A 15915-nucleotide genomic window follows, 5' to 3' on the forward strand; every position below is an offset into this window, starting at 1 on the left:
TATATATATATATACCTTCATGATATCCTTAGAATCTTCTTTCCTTTTTTTTAATTTCTTTTTTTTTTTCCTCCGATCTCTTCCAATTCCTCTCCATTAATTACAGCATCGCAAATCCCCTGCTGCCGAATGTAATCGCAAGCATCAACTTCTTCCGCAGTTCCTCACTGCTTGGGTACTCTGGCAAGTCAATCTTATTAAAACAGGTGTGTGCCTGTGGAAGCAGATCTGTACTGTCTCCCCACTTTGTAATTGTGAATCGCTGCGGTGATCCACTCGCGGATTCCAAATTGCTGAAGCCGCCGTGTGGGACTTTAGAGGCGCCAGTGGCAAACTGCAGGAGATTCGCCCGATCTTCTTTCGTCATGGAGGCGACAACTTCCCAGAACCAACGGATTTGTGGAGAAGTGGAGGTGTAGCCTTCATACACGGTGTGTCCACGGAGATCCTCCACATCAATATCCGGCATTCCACAAATAACGAGTTCCAACTCCTGGGCAGTGAAGTTGTGGATTTCTTTACGTGGGATAACATTATAGAAACCTTTAAGAAACTCCACCATTTGTTGTTCAATCTGTTGAGTCATGTGGAACTCACAGCGGAGTCGAACATATTGAGATTTGTTTGCATTCGTCACCGCGACGTGAGCCCCATTCGGTAGAAGTTCGGTTTCCTGCACCACCCCAAAGCGTTCACAGCTAACAGTAAAGAAGAGACCAAGATCACTGACATCATTGCGTAGAAGCCAATTAAGATTTTCATACAATTCCGGGTCCACACTCTCAAGATCACGAAAGATGGGTTGTACACCCGTCATGTGTCGATAGACGGCTCGAGTGAAGTGTACATCAATCGGCACACCGTGAGCCACCGCCATTCCCACCACTGTACCCGCAAAGTTAAAATACTGCAGATGATTGGGATTCACATCTGAGAAGGGATTTGGTTGGTATGTCATTCCTTCGCGTGAGTGAATGAAGAGGGCGTAGTTGTCATTCACCATTTCCTCTGCGAGGAGTTGGAACCATTCCCGTGTGAGTCCTCCCGCATCTGCACCCTCTTCTCCACGGAAACGTACATTCAACTGACCGTGAAAACTCTTTAATTTGGATAGTTGAGAGAAACTATCACGTAGACACTGATCACGACTGATGTTAAGAGCAATACGAGAACCATGTGTGGTATAGCTAATATGACGTTGGAACTCTTGTAAACGAATATTAAAATCAATAAAACCAGGTTCTGATTTTAAAAAGGCAAAAGTATCTTTTAAGAGTTGTGGATCATATTGAATAAGGGCATTAATGGTTAATCGGTTGCGTTCTACAAATTGTCTCACAACACGTGGAATGGCAATCGTCTCTTCTCGCATAGAGTCATTCAAAGGAACCCCACGAGCACTGCCACTTCCACTACCAATTTCCAATTGTGAGTATCGATGGGAACGTCGAGAAAACGGTAGAGAAGGAACAGATGTATGATGAGCATCATGATTATAATCATGATTTTGATTTCCTTGATTTTGCTGACTACGTTGTTCACGTTTAAGGGCCCTATCAGCTGCATCGGAAACACTTGATGGTGTATGTGTAGTGTCCAGCATAAAACGTTCCGTTTCTGTCTTTTCCACTGTAAGACTACTGACACTATCCATTCCAACACTAGCAGAGCATCCCGATCGTCTGTGTTCTGCCATGTGAAATTGACAGAATCCAGATAAAAGAAGAAGAACCGCTTGTGGTAACATCACAGAAGTGCTACTCTGTAAGTGTTGCATAATAAAAGCAATTTCCGCAAGATACATCTGAGAAGCATGCCACATAAGAGAAAGTTCACGTGGTTCCGGACGATGTACATCCGCGTAAGGAACAAATAATGTATCCAATTTGTCATCTCTGGTATTTAAATTCATATAAGAAAGAGCAACATTCGCTTCTTGTACCTTCCACATTCTATTCATCATATCACCAGTTCCACTACTACTACTATTATTATTATTATTATTATTATTATTATTATTATTATTATTATTATTACCATTACCACTACTTACATTATCATCACATCGTTTTCCCTTTTCTTCCGTAGCATGATGACTCTCCGATTGCACAATAGCATCTGATAAAGAGGAAGAAGAGGAGGAAGATACTCTAGGTGGAAAAGCACTACGGAATGCTTTAATACATGAGTGTATTCCAGCAGTGATCTCTGTAGCTAGTTCAATAATAACTCGCTCCACAATCGCTATGGGACTATGGTCTTCACCCACTAAAGTTGTAGAATCACGCCGAGCACTTTCTTTAATACCAAGTCGTAAAAACCCAACGGTCTCCTGTGCCATCTCTTCTGTACACTTTGGATGACGCAGCAATTGCAATACCGTATCTAGCGTCCCTTGAGAAGTTACAAGGGCGTAACCCCAACGACGTGCCCGTTGCATTTCCTCTTCCGCACTTAACATCACACGGCTACATGCTGGGCAAAGAAGAAAACGACATCTTCTACATTCAAAGAGAGAGTTACTAGGGCACATTCTGGTATAACAGACAGCACAGGTAGTGTTAGAATCTGCATACGAGGGATGCATGACAGGTTCCCAAGAGAGTGTATGCTCATGTCGTGGATGTCGAATAGAAGTATCGGAGATATTTCCAACCTCTCCTGTTGGGTGTTGTGTTCGTGTGAATCCTTCCTCCAATAGACGTAGTTTTGTGTTTAGTTCTTTCATGAGGAATGTGAAAGTGGATACCACATGTAATGATGGGAAACGCAAGACAACTTCTACAAGTCGTCGAAAGAGAGCAATTTGCATAGCCTTTAACTCTCTCTCATCATAACCCTCATCCAGAGACTTCACTGGACCACCCTCATCGGCACCATCTGGAAGTCTAATAAAACTCATACCTGCAGCACGACAACGACCAACAAGCTTTAGAATCGTAATAAGTACTTGATCAGCAATACGGCTACGAATACGCTCTTCTTTCCCATTTAATCCAGTTAAAGAATTTCCAGATTCCTCTTTCATTGCCGCAATGGCGGCAGAGTATGATGGTCCTTCTAGTACCACATCAAGAAGATCTTTTAAAGCCTTTGTCGCCACTGTAGTATTTACACACACCGTGGAAAGCAATGAAACTAGTTGCAGAGTAACAGATAAATTAGATGTCATTGTACTGTGTCGCTCCAATGGAACTGGTCCACCTTTTGTTAAGCAAATAAGTTCCACTAACTGTTTCATTACATCTGCCGGTACGGGTGGCACCGCCGCTTGAAGACCTGCCGGTCCTTTTTCTCTATTCGGAGGAGTACCAGATCTCCCATGTCGTGGAATACGTTCACGTTGGGCACGAATAGATAACATTAGTTGTAATTCCGTTGGACGATTATTCCCGCGAGGTGGACGTGCAGGGCGACGACCAATCCCAATATCAGCAACTCGGTTGATATTACTATCCTCACCACGACTCCTCATACCTATACCGCCACCCTCTCGTTGTATATCGTTTCCTGTTGTCCGTTGACCACGTCCAACACTTCTTTCCCGTAGTTGTCGTTGAATGCTTGAAAGTAAACTGTGTGGTTCTGTTCCTCTTGAAATTGTAGGGAGACGCGGCATCTGCGAAGCGTTTATATCCTCCATGGCAGGAGGAATTTCAGTAGTCGTAGGTGTTAAAAGTGCTTCTAAATCACTATTATCCTGTAGTGGTATATTACCCGCTTCCATCATAGTATTATGTCTACGCATTCCTTCCTCTCCAGCACGTGGCATCAGTGTCTGCAGTCCACGCAGTACACTAGCTTCTGCATGGAGTTGGGGATTTCCCTCAAGGTGTCGCATATCACAAGTAAGTAGAATATCCCGCCGTACATCCGGTGTAACGACGGCGAGTACATCTGTTAATACATCTGTGGCATTTGTGTTCTGTGAGTCACTTCCATCTCCGTCGGCGCCTGTGACGCGTCGCCAGCGTTGCTCCACTTCTATAGCCTCTTGCTGCACGCTTGGTGATAATTCGGAGAGGAAGCCGGTGAAAATACGTGTACGGCGTCCATTCACCTCGTGTTCACGATCGTGTAGTAATACGTTCATGTGTTCAAATAAAATCTCACGGCGGAGTGGTTCTGGTAATTCAAGAAGAAAGTGTGGCTGAATAACGCTAAACCAGGGTTGTTGCTCTACTGGTGGTTCTCCGGTGGCTTCTCTATCAGAAGATGTATTGCCAACCACAGTAGTAGATTCTTCACCTCTTGCTGCAACAGCAGAAGAAGAACTTTGTTCTGCATTTGTAGTAACATTGCCTGATGACGTCAATTGAGGCGCAGTTTCTTCCCCTGTAGAAGTACTGCAACGATTTACATTGTTGTTTCCTGTGTCAGCTTCCTCAACATCACTCCTGTTTGTATCGTTGCATGTGTTTAAGGAGGCAATATCATTACCCAATTCTAATGGGGAATTTGATGCAGGATTGCCTCTGTTAGCTGTAGCATCACTACTAAGGTTATTATTACTATTATTATTGGGGTTGGGGTTGTTCGTTGGGGGTGGTTCTATATTAGGGACAACTGGAGATACCTCATCCGTTGCACGTAGTTGAGGTGGTAAAGGTTCAAATACGTGAAGTGTATTCCACTGCCGCTCCACTTCTGCATTAATAGCCTCGCATACATTCACAAGCCGTGCGAGATGACCACCATGTTCAGTAGGGTATTGATAAGGATCACGCTCTGCCATAGTGAAGCGGTGATGTCTGAAGAACTCATATAAAGAGGCGCCATTATCGCCAATCTCCCCAATCTCCCCAATATCACCAGTAGTTCCACTGTTAGTGTAAAAGGACCAACTGTTGTAGGCGTTTCCAGCAGGACGTACAATTCCTATACCTTGTGGATCCCACCGTTCCATCTCAAGTAATAGTGAACGTGGGATAACTCCTTCTGAATGATCACCTTCCATCATGGCAACAAACTCTGCACTTGATAATGGAAAGGATTCATCGTGTCCTGCATCACGCAACAATCGAGAGTGTTCCACCATGTAGGGTACTAACTCTTCGTATTCCGTATCCTCCTCTTCCTCATCTTCCTCTTCCTCTTCCACTAGATCATCTTCATTTTCTTCATCTTCCTCTTGATCTTCATTATCTCTCATGCCCTCACCATCTACACCTTGAAGGCCCATAAGGGACCCATCAGGTCCGTAAATCCCATATTCTCGAAACGGTGTGAGAGCTGGGGTAACTGGAGTATGCAATGCATCATCATTTTCATCATCATCATCTTCATCATCATCATCATCATCATCATTTTCATCAACATCATCATCATCATTTTCGTCATCGTCGCCGTCTTCATCATCATCGTCTTCGTCATCATCATCATCATCACCCAAGTCTTCCTCTCCCACATCGTAGTGTTCAGCGTGGGTAGTGAAGTCATTATCGGTGTCCTCGTGAGTTTCATACAATAAAAGACCACCACCACCAGGAGGGAGTAACCCAGAAAGGCCCAAAACAACATTTCTTACAGATTCTGTCAATCTATTAATGCGTGACCTATCATTAGTTTCCCCACTCCTCTCACGCTGATCATTACCACTGACAAGATCATTTAAGTAAAATGACTCATCTCCACCAGCAGAGTGCTGCTCGTGTTCTTCTTGTTCTTGGTTTGGTTGTTGTTGTGCAGATGGGGTTTCATGACTGTTCTCGGGCAAAAGTGCAGTGTACTCCTCCGCTGTCGGCAGTATGAATTGCTGTGGGACCACTATGCTCCCACTTCCACTACTGCGGTGAGTGCCGCTACTGCTTCTGCTGTTATTACGGTTGTTATTACTGTTATTGTTGCTGCTGTTGGTATTGTTGTTATTTCCCTCTTGCTCACTACGAGCTTCTACGTGAGTGGCATTATTCCTGTTATTTTTACTGTTACTATTGCTGTACGTTAACAATACACGACGAATGACCAGAAGAAGTGCAGCTGCGTCCCGCTCTGTGGTGCAGCACTGAAGGCGGACCATACGGTACAGTACTTCAAGTGCCCCGCGCTTATAAAGTTCATCACAGAAACGCCAAACAAGTGAACTTGATGCGGCCACAAGTAGTAGGCGCCAAACATGAAGAAGATTGCAGGCCATCCGTCTTGGTGAGGGTCCCATTGCTGCTGGGTCATTCTTTTCATTCTTCTTTTGTTTTCCCTCTTCCTTTTCTTCTTCTTCTTCTCCATTACCCTCTTCCTCCTCATTCTCAATATTTTTATGGGATTGTATATCATCTAGCATTACCCCAAGTACATTCAGTAACATCTGTGCTAACGCTGAAGGCGCCTTTTGTGCGACATTGGAGAAGAACTGTTCAAGTGGTTCTAGCTGTGATCCATCCATAAACATCACTACCGCAAGGAATGGTGTAAGGAAGAGAGTATGTTTTTGTGAAACTAAAGGATCACCAGAATGTAATTCTTGTTGTTGTTGTTGTTGTTGTCGCATGTGTTCTCCATCTACCGTTTTATGTTGTTCAAAGATGTTCTGCATACTTTCTGGTAGTGGCATATTCACACTATACGCTGTCACCATAGAGGCAATGAAAGGTAAAGTTGTAATGTGATTGAGCACTGTAGAGACGGCACTTGGCAACAACGTCTTGGAGGCAAGACGCTGTAAAAGCATATCAAACATTTGTCCCACTACAGAACGATGTAGAGTAAGGGAATTACACATCGCAGCTGTTCGTGGTGGTTTGCGTGGTGCCACCCACACAGCCGTCTTGATATGATCAGATCTTGCTAATTCACCATTTTTACCATCACTGTCAAGAATATGTACAACACATGAATTATTAAATACCGTACAAAATGTCTTTGGTTGTTTGTCAATAATAGAACGAATAGCCGTTACAAAATCATTTAATGGTATGGATTGTCGATGAACTTCTGAAATATTACGCATATGATGATCATGACCTCTTCGTGGATTATTACTGGCGTGTTGAGCACAAAGTTCCTGAACATCTTTTTCTCGTAAAGTATATGTGGCTCCAGCTCGCATTTGATTCTGCACGGCATTTACGATTGCGGAGTACACCACCCATTCTGTGTGTTCTGGCCAATCTATGAGAGACTTCAATACAGGCAGACGAGCACTTGAAGTGGCTACATCATTACGGAGTAAACGAGAAATAGCCCGCACGACGAATCCTTTTTTCGTCGTGTCATTCAAGTGGTAAAGGTGAGAAACCAATGAAGTGTCTGCTGTTTCTAACAGTTTCGAAAGAAATAATATAGCTATATGTGTAACAGGTGTTTCCAGAACAATTTCCTCATTAAGTTTTTCTTTATTGTTATTCTGGTGTTTAATATTCCCGTCACGTCCACTTTCTTCCTCTTGATATTGTTCTTGTTCTTGTTCTTGCTGTTTTAAATGGTCTTCTTCCATGGCAATATCATCATTGGCTAAATAGTCCATTACCAATTCTGCACACAAAGATATAAGATCCTTAGGTAATAAGGATGTTCCCCCAAGAAGGGAAGATATACTGAGTTTTACCTCTGCAGTAGTTCCAGAAATAACACATCGTACGGAAGACTTTTCCTCATCATTATCATCGTGACGTCTGCTGAGAGGATCTGTAGTCATTGGAGTCTGAGTATTGTTATTATTATTATCATTAGTAGTAGTAGTAGTAGTAGTAGTAGTAGTACTGCTCTCACCTGGATGTGACGCATCTAATAATTTTTCCGTAGATTTCTCCTCATTCTCATCTACAGTTTCTTCATTCTTCTCAGATGAGCTTGGATATCCAAATTCTGTTAAAAGTTCCACAATACGTTGTAGTTCATCTCCCATATCTACTGGTTTTTGACGTGTTCTCAGAGTAATTCCATCATCATAGTGTGGTTGACGACAAAGGTGACCCATCCAGCAAAAACTAAAGGAACTTCCATGGTAATATGCACATGGTCGCATTCCTTTCTCTGCAAGGGCATCCGCAGAACATGCAGAGAGAAAAGTAAATAGTTGCCCATAGAGAGCTTTACAATGTCGTTTTTGTTCTTGCTGTTTTAAAGGATCTGATACAGCTTCAGTTGAAACTCGCTGAATCTCTGCTGTTATACAGTCAAATATAGCACGAGGAAGTTGAGTTTGTGAAACTAATGTCGATCGCTGCATAACGGATTTCTCCTGGGATAGAAGTACAGCTAGAATCTCCAGTAATGTGTAGTAACGACTAGGGTCCGTGAGGATAAGACGGATAATCCGCTCGAGTATAGATGAATGTCGCATCCGCTCATTCTCCACAAGTGTAGCCCCATGCATACCAGAGAATGCATCTGCGTAGTAAACCCAACAAACTCTACAGCAAAGCCGCCGTAACTGTACTCGTTCTTCCTCTGTAACACCCTCTGCAAAGCGTTGAATGGCGGCAACATCAAGTACCCATTGAGTGACGCGTTCCACCAATAAGGCTGTTCCTGCAGCACTCTGTTGTTGTTGTTGTTGTTGTCGCTGCTGCTGTTGGTCTTCATCTTGAGGATCTTGTTCTTGTTCCTGTTGTTGTTGTTGTTGATGATGTTGATGTTGATGTCGCCGTTGTTGCTCTTCATCTTGTCGTTGTTGTCGTCGTCGCCGGTGATGGTCTTCATCTTGCCGGTGTAGTCGTTGTTCTAAGTAAAGGGTTCCAGAAACAGCGGGGCGTGGAAACATATTGGTAACCATAGCATTTAATATGCTTCTCATGCGAAGTAGAGAATCATCACCTTCATCTTCGTCCATGTATGATCTGCTTGGTATAAAATCCATAACACTGTCATTATCATTGGTGTTAGTGTTCCTGTTAGTGTTGTCATCGTCATCGTCATTTTCATTATCATTGTCGATCTCTGAAAGTGCGTTCATGGCAACTTGGTCTGCATTCATTAAAAAGAGAGATGTGTTGAAGTCAAAGAGTCTTGCGAGAATCGCAAGTGTCATGGCCGGCGTAAACGCAAGACCGTGAGATGGCCAGGTGAAATGCACAAAGTAGAGGAGTGGCAACATCCATTGTCGTCGTGCAGTGCCTCGCTCTGGTGAGACTTTCAGCAACACCTCAAGTATATGCGTCATTGAGTTAACAAGTACCGAAAGTTTAATGGAGGCTTCAGCAGTAGTATTAGTATTAGTAGTTGAAGTAGAAGAAGAAGAAGTAGTAGTAGTAGAAGGTGATGATGATGATGAAGAAGAAGAAGCAGTAGTAACCGCATTGGGATTAGTACTATTATCAGTACTACCTCTACAAATATTATCCACACCACCTTCTGTGGAAGTAGTAGGATGTGGTAATGGTACAGCAGCACTTATTCCCGGAACGGATACTGAGAATGTTGTTGCTGTTGTTGCTGGTGCAGCTGCAGCTGCAGCTGCTCCTGATGATGATGATGATGATGATGAGTCTTCTTGTAGAGGTAGAATACTCTTTGTAATGAAATTTAGAGATACAACAATACTGGTAACATATGGTGCGAAGTTATTATCACTGCTTGAAACACCACGCCAAGGTAAGGAAAGAATTACCTCAGAGGATTTCATTCTTGTCTCAACTTCCTTTAGTTGATATATGTTTAGCGCATCTAGAGCAATCTTGTGAGAGAGATCTTTTAGCATTGCCTGATCCGCACAGCATTCCGGATTCTGCTGCATCATTTCCATCCCTTTCTGCTGAATTGCTGCTCTGATCGTTTTTCTGATCTTTAACAGCACCTTTGCCGCCCCCCGCAGGACATGTGCCATCGTGACGGGCAACAAGGGATGTTGTCCAGATGCCAAGATGGCGCGATTGTAGTGCGGCGGGGCGGATGGAGATGTCGAGCGGGTGCGGTCCGGCGGCGGGAGAAGTAAACCGCCAATGTACATCCGCAGCCGCTCCACCGCCCCTACGGCCTCTCCACCCACACTGCCAGCCACAGGGGCCGCAGAAGCCGAAACCGACCGGGCGGTCGTAGTGGCAGCGGCCTCTCCGCCGTTTCCTCCACTTGTGCCGCCCGCCGTTGTTGTTATTGCCGTTGCTGCTGCCACTCCTGTTCCGGTGCCGCCAGCGACATTATTCGTCATGGTTGCCGTCGTTGTAGTTGTTGTGGTGGTGGTCGCCGTTCTAAATGTGTAGGTGACGACTGGGGTTTCAATCCCATCCAGTGAGCCTCGCTCCTCTCCGGATAATAATGCCGAATCATTATAATGACCCGCACCGGATGGGACGGACCAATCAAAGGAAAAATCAGCATCGGAAACGGGGGTTTCACTTGCACCGCGTCCAACTTCCACGGCCAATGTACTTGTGGGAACGGCTGTGGCTACCGTAGTGGCGGCACCAAGCATACTTGCGGTTGGTTCTCTCCCTGTACCTCTATTCTCTGTTGTATTTCCATCTGTCTCCAAAATTCCACTGCGTTTATGTTTCGCCACTTCCATAGCGACATAAACATCAAAAAGGACATTTGCCAAATCTCGTCTGAACTTTGAGATCACTGCCCATGATGGGGTGCTTTGAAATTTTACAAAGAAAGCACATGTCAGGAGATATAGCATATCCGCACGACTATCTGTTAGTTTGTCATTTTTAACCATTTCAATCGATTCTTCAGTATACTTTATAATCTCCTCTGCGACACTATCCAACATATCAGAGGGAAGTTCCAAGAGAAATGAAGCGAGGACACTGCAATTAGAAGGTGCAGTAGCGGCTCGACAAGGTAATCGCAGGAATGCAGCAAGTAATTTAGATAAGAGACGCTTAAGTCGAAGAAATTTTTGAACCAATGTATCAATGGCAGAATTCGTAGCATCTGGAATACGATGACGTTGACGACGACTTGAACCACGTTGTGCGAATTGTCGGAACCCTGCTCCACTGAGAAATGAAAAGATATTCCAAATAGAGAGTGCAACTTCTACAGGAGGATTTGGACGTTGTGCCGCTTCCACAACATATGTTAATATCTCCTGTAAAGCTGAAAAGAAACTATCCTGTAATTGAGGTAGTGTTCGCAGCAAAGAAAGGATATCTTTACCTGCTAATGATGCTGCTTGAGTAGTAACATGTAGTGATTGTGTTCCAACCGAACGTGAGGAAGAGGTGGACTGAGGTGAAGAGGAAAAAGGTAGAATAAGACTTAACATAAAATGTCGCATTATGTTTGGTTTCTGTAATTCAGCATGTGTACTGTTATGTACTGCAAAAGCCTGCAAAACACTGCAAATATTAACTATTGGAATAGCCTGTTCATAATAGGTCATAGGGTCAATAGATACTACGGATTCTGAGGGATCTCCTCCATGAAGGTTCTTATTATCATTCTCATCCTGTTCTTGTGCACCTCCTTCCTCATTCTCTCTCCAGGTATTGGTTTCATTCTCTGTACTGCTTCCTTTGTTGCGAGATGGTAATAATGGAGTTTGCTGTTCTTCTGATGTTAAATTCTCCGCCGTGCTTACCGGGCTACTCGGCGCAGAAATATGTTGCTGTTGTTGTTGTTGAACAGCGGACACTTCTCCTTGATAATATCTCTTTAAAAGAGTAGGTCCCTCTCCAATCTCCACTATAATGTTAAGTACACCTCGTTGCAATAGTGCCGGTACCACATCACGAACATTATGATGAATACAGGCTGCAAGAAAACGAAAGGCAGCCGCAACCAATACAGGATGACCACCAGGATAAAGGATCTTTTCACAGATGTGTCGACACAACTCATACCCATCTTCTCCATGTGGAGAAAGTAGAAAAACAATGGGGTTTGTAGATTCATGTGTAGATACTGTGGTGAGGCGTTCCAGTACTATAAAGCACCATCGTAATACATTCACGGCCTCATAAGACCAGCCGTAGCGACGTCCTCCCATACCACGATCCCCACCCGTTCCAATACTATGATTATCCACATCCACACCTTCCGTTATTACACCAGTGTGATTGTTGTTTTTATCTTTTATTCTTGGAGCCTCATCAGGGCGTTTTTCATTCATGTACGTTCGCATAACTGTAACAACAGCTTGTATAATTCCATGATTAAGTGCCAATGCGGCGGCGGCGGTGTTATCTCGCGTGAGTGTCAAACTTCGCATAACAAGTGCTGGACAATAGTGTGGTTGAGATGCCAACATCTCCGTCATTTGGGCTACCATCGCTGAAAGTAATGCTGAGCTTGAAGGGGTACTTGCTGGAAATACGGCGATATAGGTACTGTGGTAATCCATAAGAAGACGATACTGCCATTCATCCGCAAGGCAACGATGACTTCCAACTTGAAATTTCCTGTGAAAAGGTACCACACGGCTTATTGTATCTAGTGGGTTTATCGCTGCATAACTGGAAATAATATTATAAAGCGCTCCACCAGAGCGTACGGCAAAGTGCCATCCTCGCACAACATCGGCTATAGTTCCTACAAGTGTTGCTGCCTTTGGAACGGTCATTTCTTTTCCCTCACTATGCGTCGTCTGCTGCCGAGCACAGGTATGAATGGATTTGCAATTATTACCATCTTCCTCATCATTCTTATCATTATTCTTATCATTAGCCTTCGCATGAGCAATAGTAGCACCATCATCATCATCATCATCCTGGTCTATATCATCCAAGATGGTGGAAAAGAGTCGTTCGGTATTCCACACACTTCGGAAAAACTCACAGGCGGGGCCTGAGAGAACTTCCGTGCGATCCGGTGGGGACATCATCTGCAGACACAACAGTCGACAGCGGGACCACCAAAGAAGTTTTTCCGCATCTCCTGCGGCTTCTGCCATGCTGTTCAGCACGGCTTGTCCAATCTCCATACAATCCAGGGCATCACTGCCTCTATGGTGTTTGGGCCGAAGTAAATTCTCCGGTATAATCTGTATGGGATTTGTTACCAAATTCGGTAATCGCAGTAATTGTGCATCCGATTCACATTCCTCTTGCAACGTTACTGCCCTACTCGTTTCGCGTTGTTGACAACAACGACGACGTTGTCTGGCCCGCAGACAACACTTAACAACTTCCTCAAATGTAGGAGAGGACTCCCAGCCGTGGGCGACAATACGCATCACGGCAGCACCGTCCAGTATCTTCTCTGGATGATACGACTGTGTGAAGTTCACAAGAAGGCCAAGATACACAATAGATGGATCACGGCATAACATCAATCGGGCAGTACACGTTACAGCTGGGCAACCATCACTCCTCACAACACGGTAGGGTGCACAGAAGACCGAAAGCAAAAGTAAAACAGACCGCAAATCATTATACCCATTATTATTACTATTATCATCATCATCATCATCATCCTGTTCTTCCGCACCTTCCTCTTCTAGAGGTAAGGGTTTCTTTGTCTCTTCCTCTTCATTTCCAGTATTTTCGTTATCATCTACACCAGAAGCAGAAACGGCATGACTCTTACTATCATCATTATTATCATTACCATCATCATCACCAGGACTACTATAGATATCACTGTTGCTATTCTTGCTGTCAACTCCACGTCGTAATATATCCCGCGCATGCACTCTCCACCACCTCCATGAAACATCCTTTAGGAGGTCTCCAAATCCTTTACTACAAAACCCGTTCATATCACGAAAGAACTCCTCATCGTGTAGTATATCATTAAAGACACGCGGCGTTAATTCGTGGCGAATTTTACACTCTTTCAAACGTGCGAAGTAATACAATAAGATCGGCGATGGTAATGATAATTGCAGTCCAGCCTGCACTTCGCTATCGTGAACAGGCAATAACGCCTGTCCCCGAACAGTACCGCCACGACCTTGCATAAACTCAAAAAACAAAAAAGTATTATCTCTCTCTCTCTCTCTCCCTCTCTCTCTTTCTCTTTTACTTTCTTTGTAGATTGCTTTTTTTTCGGCACTTGTGCGCCTAGTTCTGCCTTTTCTTTTTTTTTTATATTTTTTTTGTTTTCACTGTTCCGAGTAGCAGTCCAAAGTGAGAAACAACACACTCACTCACACACACACACAAACAGAGAAAAAGAAAAGGAAAGGATGACAGAAATAAAGCTAAAGATTGCCTTTTCCTAAGTTCCTGTCTCCTTTCTTCTTCTTTTTTTATCTTTTACGGTGTTCCTTTTCTCTGTTAGTGTTGTTTCTTCCTTTTTTTTTGTTTTTGTCTTTTTTGTTTTTTTTGTTGTTGTTGTTTTCTTTTTTGTACTTTTCCTTGGCCTTTCTGTGTTGCTTCAAGGTACTTGACTTTCACTTTTTTTTTGTTCTTTTTATTCCTTCCTTTTTTTTTTGTTCTTTTTCTGTATTGTTTCTCTGATTATCCCGTTTGTTCTTTTTTCGTTTCCTACTGTTTTTGTTATTGTTTTTTTTTTGTGTTTTTCTTCCGTTCTCTGTTCACCTCCTGTTACTTTCACACCAGTGCTGTTCACGGAGTCTAACAAGGGAAATGTGCAAAAGAGCAAACCTTATTTTCCTTATTCGTTGTTTATTTGTTTATTAATTAAAGAGCAGTAGAAGAAGAAGAATAAAGTAAAGAAAATGATGTGAGAAAAAAAAAAAAAGAAATTCAAACATAAATAGACAAAAAAACAGAGTCAAAAAAAATGGAAATAGAAAAGATGACCAATGATGGATAGTAGAAGATTCTCATTATAAGAATCATCCTCAATAATAATAATAATAATAATAATAATAATAATAATAATAATAATAATAATAATAATAACAATATACACAGGCCTGTACAGAAAAGCAAGCGATAGAGTAATAGTCTTCTCACACTATCAATCACATTAACATTATTTATTTGAACTCTTCTTCTCTTACGCCTTACTGTACGCGGTCTGGTAATCACGATACAACTCACTGGCGTAGTTCCTCAGTGGATCCAACGCCGGATAAAACACATACACTACAGTTCCACATAATAATAACACCAACAAATACGTCAACTTCTCTGTACGTTCAATACGCTCCTGTAGATTCCCAATCACCCGCACACCACTATCATAAGATGGAAATAATTCATTCACCGGCACCTCCTTCTCCAGAAAGGCACACAACGGCTCCCATCCATCTCCATAACGATAAACCAATAATCGTGATTTTGGTATACGTTTACACACAATAGCTTCATATCCCTCTAGTGCCTCTACACGTTCTTCTGTTGTTCCTTTTTTTGTCCAAATGTTCTTTTCTCCATTCTGTGGGAACATTTTAGAAATCATATTGTGAAAAGCCTCCGCAATGCGATGGCGTGAAAGCCGACGAGTTTTCTTTAGTAGTGGCAGTACGTGCGTTTCATATTCCTGCACCCACTGTGCCTTATCCTCTTGCGTAACGAGAATAACTTTTGTGTATTCCGGGCATTCGCGTAGGAGACGATCGTACAGCACTAATGCGGGAGGACCAACAATGGCATCGTAGTCACTGAAGAGTCGCATATCCACACGTCCTTCTTCTTCTTTTTCTTTTTCTCCTTTTTCTTGTTCTTTCTGTTGTGTAGATGGCTCTAGTTGTTTTGATGGGTTACTATTATGATGTAGTAGTGTAGACCAGACGATGGGGTGATGTTTGGCGTGTCCGTGTTGAAAGACGGATCGCAGTGAGTACGGCACGTAACCGAGTTTCTTCAGCGCTAATGTCATCGCCCCGCCGTCTGGGACTACAGTGAGACAAAGCACACGTACACGGCAACAGATAGTAACTCCACGAAACATCTAATATAGATATAGATATATATATATATATATATATATATATATAGATAGATTATTTATTTAATTATTTAATTTATTTAATTTTCCTTCCCTTTTTTCTTTATCTATATTTCTTCCTGCTCTCCTCTCACACTTCCGTGTGTGTGCTCTTACCTTCTCTGTAAGAGATGGGGTGGAAGGAAAATAATAGAACCACCTAATTCCATAGAAAATAGAAAAGAGAAGATC

General features: G+C 43.0%; 2 protein-coding genes across 2 annotated transcripts; both read right to left on the reverse strand.

Moving 5' to 3' along the window:
* Positions 1 to 100: 100 nt before the first annotated feature.
* On the reverse strand, positions 101 to 13783 carry TM35_000271010 (putative ubiquitin-protein ligase-like; the record flags this gene model as incomplete). The annotated part of the gene is made up of 1 exon (XM_029027994.1): positions 101 to 13783. One exon carries the CDS (start codon positions 13781 to 13783, stop codon positions 101 to 103), a length of 13683 nt encoding a protein of 4560 aa, XP_028880577.1.
* A 1007-nt stretch (positions 13784 to 14790) lies between these two features.
* TM35_000271020 (uncharacterized protein) lies at positions 14791 to 15687 on the reverse strand (the record flags this gene model as incomplete). The annotated part of the gene is made up of 1 exon (XM_029027995.1): positions 14791 to 15687. One exon carries the CDS (start codon positions 15685 to 15687, stop codon positions 14791 to 14793), a length of 897 nt encoding a protein of 298 aa, XP_028880578.1.
* Between the last annotated feature and the right edge of the window lie 228 nt (positions 15688 to 15915).

The sequence above is a fragment of the Trypanosoma theileri genome (assembly GCF_002087225.1).
Source record: "Trypanosoma theileri isolate Edinburgh chromosome Unknown TM35_Tth_27_V1, whole genome shotgun sequence".
In the NCBI taxonomy this organism is placed as follows: domain Eukaryota; phylum Euglenozoa; class Kinetoplastea; order Trypanosomatida; family Trypanosomatidae; genus Trypanosoma; species Trypanosoma theileri.